Source organism: Anoplophora glabripennis, unplaced genomic scaffold, assembly GCF_000390285.2.
Source record: "Anoplophora glabripennis isolate ALB-LARVAE unplaced genomic scaffold, Agla_2.0 scaffold935, whole genome shotgun sequence".
NCBI lineage: Eukaryota > Metazoa > Arthropoda > Insecta > Coleoptera > Cerambycidae > Anoplophora > Anoplophora glabripennis.
In genome coordinates, this window is record NW_019417038.1 from 149281 (window position 1) to 157009 (window position 7729).

At 31.7% G+C, this 7729-nt stretch overlaps 1 protein-coding gene across 1 annotated transcript; it reads left to right on the forward strand.

The window, feature by feature from the left end:
- Positions 1 to 248: 248 nt before the first annotated feature.
- Positions 249 to 6021, forward strand: LOC108914799 (facilitated trehalose transporter Tret1-like). The gene is made up of 2 exons (XM_018720688.2): positions 249 to 369; positions 4633 to 6021. The coding sequence occupies exons 1-2, from the start codon at positions 339 to 341 to the stop codon at positions 5946 to 5948; spliced, it is 1347 nt and encodes a 448-aa protein (XP_018576204.1). The 5' UTR covers positions 249 to 338; the 3' UTR covers positions 5949 to 6021.
- The last annotated feature ends 1708 nt before the right edge of the window (positions 6022 to 7729 follow it).

The following is a 7729-nucleotide window of genomic DNA, read 5'->3' on the forward strand; positions in this document are numbered from 1 at the left end:
CTATAAAGACTTAAAAAGCTTTTTTGCAGGCCTGCGTAATCGTTAAGTCATCGGGCCAGATATGTTTTCTCGTTGAAAGTGTTGAAATGGGTTCAGATAAGGTGAAGTTCGTTTGTATATTTATTGCTTAAAAGCACTTCTGCTATCTAATATATTCAATGTTTTCAGATTCAAATTAAATTCCATATGGTGAGATATTTGAGGGTATCGATAAGATTACATATTAGATGTACCTTCTGATAGTAAGTGGAAAACTGTTGTGCAGTTAGTAAAAATTCGTTACGTATTCTGAACGGTGAAATTTGTTACGTATTCTGAACAGTGACATATTTGATAATATGAATTATATCTACGTAGCTGCTTTCACAGGTAATTAAAAGAATTTTAAATAATCATCTTTCTTGCTATACCATCAGATATGGATTAAATTCTATAACTTTGATTTAACTAATACCTTTAACTTAAATTTCATTTTTTTTTTTGGAGTTTTACAGGTTGATTTTGAGTTACTAAATTAACTAAATATTTATTAGTATTTATATCAAGAATATTGTTTCTCTTGAAAATACCGACGATTTTTTGGCTGTGTATCCAACGTGCTCCTATTTTATAAAAACTGTCAAATTGTAATAATCGCTAATATCTTCATTTTCGCAGACGTTCAACGTAGATTTTCATTTTGAATAATGTGCCCATATACTCGATGGCGTATGTATATCATCGTGAATGAATAACGCACCACAGATTGCAATATATCGACAATAATGTGATAGCCAACCTTTTGTAAAAATGGAAACTCCTTTCGAGTTTGCTTATACTGCACTGTTTGTCTCTTAAATAACGCATATTCCTTGTAGTATTTTTTTAGATTTTGGTCATGATAATTCCGAAGATGTAGCTTTAGCAAAACGAAAATCAGAAATTTTTTTTATTTATCTACAACTACCCACGACGGGACGATCGAAGTTGACAATCATGTTTTTCATGTTTTTAAAATATCCCTACAAGTCTATTTTTTATTAAAAAACTGCAACTGTTGAACACGTCGTATATCACACATGAGTGTGATAGGCCATTAGAAGCACGTGAGACTTTGCCAAACTCGCGCAATTATAAATTCAGATTTTTTTTAGAAGATTAAGCAATATTTTATATTTTAAAATTGCTGTCTTTACCATAAAATTTATATTCCTAAGATATAACATCAACTTATGATGATAAAACGAAAATAAAAATAAATAAGAATTGTTTATAATTCACATTGTCAAATTTTTGTAATATGGCCTCTACCACTCGTCCCATATAATATTTCGATGACAAAATTGTACAGATCATTCTCAGAAACACAGCCGGTTAAGTTACTAGAATTGAAAATGTAGAGTGTCCCTGAAAAGGAAGGGCAACGCTTGACCATAGATTCCTTGGATGAGAATAAGACTATTTAGCCTAACTTACTTATACCAGTGACTATAGGCTTTTTTTCGCGAGTGAAGTCGTATGTTGTAATATGTGTAGTATGAGTGAGTGAAGAGATTTAAACTGCAACATGACAACTAAGATCAAAAGAGATAGAAATAGTAACTACAATTCAGATATTCACTAATATTCAGTCGCGAAAAAAAGCTTTATATTATAGTCACTGCTTATACCTATACAAAACTGCACGTCTATAACTTAAATATACAGGGTGTCTCATAATTAGCTGCCAACCCTGAACAGGCCGATTCTATGATCGAAACTAAGTAAAAAAAGTTCATATGAACATGGGTCCGGAAATGCTTCCTAAGGGCACAGGGACCCATTGAAGAGGGAGGAATGGAAATCATTTTTTTGCAATATCTAACAAAACAACAACAAAACAAAAAATAATAATATTAATTTTCCTTTCCTCTCTTTTCCATTTAAAGGATTAATTTTTATTTAATTTAATTTTTTATTATTATTTTTTTATCAAAATTAGATTAAATTTAAACAAAAAAATTTTTTTGTTCAAATTACNACACCCTGTAGAATAGATAACCTAATTTTTTTCAAATAACTTGAAAACTATTTTTCTTAGAAACTTCAAATTTGGTGCACATATTTTTTTCTATAAGGGCAATGTAAATAAACAATTTGGTGAGAATATATATACAGGATGTTCTCTTTCTAGTCCCTGTACGCCACTGGCTATCCCGTAACATTTTTTTAGGTGTACGCCAGTGACGACAGAATTTATATATTTAAAAATAAGCACTATTTTAGAAGATTTTTCTGCCACTTACAAAATTTTGATAACGTTTATGGATTTCGAATAAAATTGGCAATTTTTATACAGTAAATATATGCAAATATTCTGATTATCAAAAAATTATTTATAGCTGCAGCTTCAAAGCAGGGAATAATAATGAAAAAAACTTCACATAAAAAAACTAAATTAACTACACATTTTTAGTCTTAGTATTATAAATCAATAAAATAAAAATTTTTATACAGTAAATATATGCAAAAATTCTGATTATCAAAAAATCATTTATAGCTGCAGCCTCAAAGCAGGGAATAATAATGAAACAAACTTCACATAAAAAAAAACTAAATTAACTACACATTTTTAGTCTTAGTATTATAAATCAATAAAATAAATCAACACTAGTATTTTAAGTAAACAAACTAATAATATAAGAAAGTCAACATTAACATTTTAAATAAATCTCAATTGATATTTGTAATCACATTAAAATAATATTACCGTAAGTGACTTCATTCTTCTTGAACGCAGGCGTTAATTCTTCTCAGGAATTAAAAAGAATTTTATCCAATAATTGTGCATTACCTCTCGTAACATTAATTTCATTTTGTATTCTTTCCCATAATTCGTTTTCCGTATTTACTGAAAAGCTATAAACTGTGGTCCTCAATGCTCCCCAAAGGAAATAATTACATGGGTTTAGGTCCGGGGATCGAGGTAGCCATTTAGAAGGGCATTATTTCCTCTACCTATCCACCTGTTAGGATAGTGCTCATCTAAGTATTGCCTTGCCGATAAGGCAAAATGGGCAGGGAAAATCATATTAATTCGTAGTGTTATCGGTAACTCTTCAGGTAGATAGGGTAACCTCGTTTGGAGAAATTCTAAATAATTTCCTGCGTTCAATGTAGCAGGTAACGTACCTAACAGGACCAATTAAAATACTACCGATAATACCAGCCCAAACATTAATCTTAAATTCATGTTGCAACCGTCGTTTACTGATTCCATGTGGAGTTTCATCATAATAAACATGTTCATTATGTGAATTAAAAATACTCCTTTTAGTAAAAGCGATTTCGTCTGTAAACAGGATTTTCTTGTGGATATTATCGTCTTTATTTCTGAGTTCCTGAATACATTACCTGAAAGCAAGACGTGATGGAGGATCTCTTGGTAGGTAAAAGTTCTTGAACTGATTGAAAGTGGAATGGATGTAGTACCTGGTCTTTTAATACTCTATTAACGGATCTTTTTTAAAGCCAACTTCTCCCGCTAAACGCATTGTACTTACTTGCGAAATTTCTTGGACCCTTTCCAAGATTTGTTCCTCCAGCGGAATAGTTCTAGCCGTACGTTGTCCACGATTTAATGTTACAGGTAAAAAACGTCCTGTTTCCCGAAGGCGTCTCTCCACAATAGCAAATGTTTTGTGATTTGGAATTCTTCCATTAGGAAATCTTTCAGCATTATGTTCGAACATTAGCACAACAATTTCCTTCACAATAACCCAAAACTAGTAAAATATCAGTTTGTTCATCAAAAGTATAAATTGCAGCCATAGTAAAGAAAGAAAGAAAATATGCCAATTTTACTAGAAATCCATGAGCGCTATTAAAATTTTGTAAGAGGCAAAACATCTTCTAAAATAATGCTTATTTTTAAAAACATAAATTCTGTCGTCACTGGCTTACGCACAAAAAAGTTACGGGATAGCCAGTGGCGCACAGGCAGTAGAATCACCAAATTCTTTATTTACATTGCTCTTATATTAAAAAAAATATGTGTATCAAATTTGAAGTTTCTAAGAATAACAGTTTTCAAATTATTTGAAAAAAAACTAATGTTCTATATTTAAAAGGAAGTTAGACTAAATAGTCTTATTTTCATCCAAGGAACCTGTGTTCAAGCGTTGTCCATCCTTTTCAGGGACACCCTGTATATTACAGCTAATGAATACATCATAAAAATATGTAACTGTATCATTTTTATGAATACTGTACAAACAGAAGGTAGATGTACAGAAAAGAAAGCATGAAACCAAAGAGTTAAAGGATAGAATATATATTTTTTCAAAGGAAAAGTCAATGTCGCCAAACAAAAAAGTTGGTGACTAAATATGAGGTTATTCCAAAAAAAAGTGTTAACCATTGTATTCAGAATTTTGGATACATTCATTCTATATCTTAAAAAATGAAGCTATGTATTAGTTTTAGCTCTCTTTTATATTACAAAGTCCTACTAAATATTATGTTATTTTTTAATTGATAAAACACCTGAATCATTTAATAATAATAATAGAAAGCGGTACATAATATAAAACTGAAACTATTACATAACTTCGATAAAAGCAAGATTTATGTGATAATAGTAATAAATCACTAAGTCCACGAATTTATTTTCAGCAAACGTAATAAGTTTCATAGCCGCCACATCATTGACATGGACATCACCGATTTTATCAAAATTGAAAAATGAGACCGACACTCCGTTCAGCTCACCTTTATCAGAAGACGAAGCCTCATGGGTCTCATCTCTCCTACCGCTCGGGGCGGTATTCGGGCCCTTCGTCTATGGCTTCTTAGCAGATTGGATCGGAAGGAAACTCAGCTTAATGATATGCGGTGTACCCTTCCTGCTGAGCTACCTCGCATTAGCTTTCGGAAAAGCTCCCTGGATATACTACGCCGCCCGATTCCTAATCGGAACGTCCGTGGGAGGCGTCTTCACCGTGATTCCCATGTACGTGGGGGAGATAGCTCAAGACTCCAATAGAGGAGCGCTCGGTTCGTCCATGAACTGCTTCCTTTGCACGGGATTGTTATTTAGCTATGCCGTCGGCCCTTACGTCTCCATCTTGGTGTTCAACTTGATCCTCGCTGTATTCCCCGTCATATTCTTGGTGCTGTTTTTCTTGTTAGCTCCAGAAAGTCCTCACTTCTACGCCATCAAAGAAAGAAATGCTGATGCTAAAACTGCCTTACACAAAATCAGGTCGGGCGGAAATGAGGTCATCGAAGAAGAACTGAATGAAATGCATGCTAAGATAAAGGAAGATGGACATGCAAACTTCTTCGACATTTTCAGGTCCAAGGGGTTAACCAAGGCCTTTTTCATTTCGGTGGGTCTAATAGCTTTCCAGCAATTTTCGGGTATAAACGTTGTTCTGTTTTTCGCCCAAATTTTATTCGAGCAGGCTGGCACAACTTTGGAACCCGAGATCTGCTCGATTATTATAGGTTGTACTCAGTTTATAACTAGTTTCGTGACACCACTGGTTGTCGACAGACTTGGTAGAAAAATTCTGCTTCTGATTTCCGCAGTAGGTATGGCAATATCGGAGTTTCCTTTAGGGCTTTACAGTTATTTAAAGGACGACAACAAGGACGTGTCTTCTATATCGTTTCTACCTATACTGTGCCTTATAGGGTACATCATCACATACAATTCAGCGTTTGGACCACTGCCGTGGGCAATGATGGGTGAATTGTTCCCTGCTAACGTCAAGTCTAGTGCCTCGGCAGTAACTTCAGCATTTTGTTGGTTTCTCGGTTTTTTAATAACAAAATATTTTCAGTCCATCTCAGACTCTATCGGAATGGGTCCTTCGTTTTGGATATTCGCCAGTTGTTGCGTGGTTGCCATCCCGTTCAGCTTCTTGTATGTAATTGAGACCAAAGGAAAGAGTTTAAAAGAAATCCAAACGATTCTAAGTAGTTAGTAAATTTATTTAATGTATATTCATGGATATTATATTGTTTGTAGCTATTTTAATAATAACTCATTTCCCAATTTGACTGCAGTTCCTTCAAACATGTGATAAAGTATAATTTTTGAATATTTATACCAGATAAACTTTAATTTATTAAATTATTTTAAAGAAAAAAGTTATTTGAAACACAAATCTGTACAAAATGTTGTACAAATTTTAGTTTAAAATAAATAACTCGTTCTTATTAAGAAAGTAATTTATATTATCGTAATAAGGAAAAATAATTCTTCAAAGAAGTATGACATCTGATATTAATTTAAATGATTTCAAGTATCTATTATTCGTAAATGATGTACAGAATAATCTTACAATACGATAATAATTTAAACAATAATAAATGAATAAGGTATTTTTTTACACTTGAGAGAACGTAAAACTAGTGACATTGATTTTTTTTTGTAAAAAAATGAAAAAATACCTGGGTTTATAATTTATATTTAATTTAAAAGTATACTTATTATTAGTAACGAATCATGTATAAATTATGTACAACTGTTTTTCCAATAAATAATTAATTTAATATGCATCAAATATTACTTTTATTTTGTTTTTTTACACAAAAATCCATACCATATGTTGAATTTATTAGGGAAATGATCAAATATGTAATGAATTTAATAATTTTTCCTCAAAGCATATTAGGCCAGGCAAATAAAATTTTTACTCGAGAAAATTCCTATCCGCGAGATTATTGTAAAATTGTCTAAAGGAACAAAATACAAGACATCTCTCATCTCGTGAGTCAAAAAATTTTAATAGCTAACTTTTCTATTTAAACAAATACCTGAGGGAAACAGTTTTTTTACTTTGCAGGGAAAACCATCAATTTTAGCGAAAAGTGACTCTCAGACAATTTGTAGGGAATGTAAAAAATGAGATTTGTTAAATTAAAATCGGTTAATAAACAAAAAAGTTATTGCAAAAAACAAGAAAAGTGCCCATTTTTTAATTTGTTTATAACTATCTCATTTATTGTTAAAATTTTATAAAACCTATGACAAGTTGAGGGTTTTGTTATACTTTAAAAGTGTGCCAAAAGTGGGCGCTGTAGGTGCAATAGTTTTCGCACAATTCAATTTGTTTATAACGGAGGCTCCAAAAGTTATGAACTTTAAGCCTCTGTACAGGCGTTAATTTTCAACCAAACATGATTCTGAAAGCGTCATTGTAATCTTAAAGATGTAATTAAGGGACCCATTAAAAAATATCACCGTTTTTTGACATTAACATTCTTAAATTGTGTATTAAAAAACCGTGCGTTTGTCGCTTATAAACAATTTGAATAAAATTGTTGCTATTTATGCTACCTCACCGAAAATAGATTCAATGGATAGCTGGCAAAAATTCAAATGTAAAAAAAGCACCCTGTACGACCAACAGGAACCAAGATAAGAATTTTTTTTAAATCGTGGCGTAATTGTTTATAAACATTAAGACTTGAATTTTTCGCAAGATCAAATTGATGCGCTCTGTAAAATTTTGCAATATCTCGGCTTCTATTCATCGTAGAAACTTCTTTTTTTTACACTGGGGTAGCTCGACGAAAAAATAACAATGGGCATATTTACGAATTCGTAGAATAACCCTGAACCCCAGAAAAAATGCATCTTTTATACTTATTTTTTTTTTAGTTTACAAAAATGCCACAAAAATTATTGTTAAACGAAATATTAATTAAAATTTCAATTTCGGAATTATTTTACTATTATTAAATAAATAAATGAAGCTAT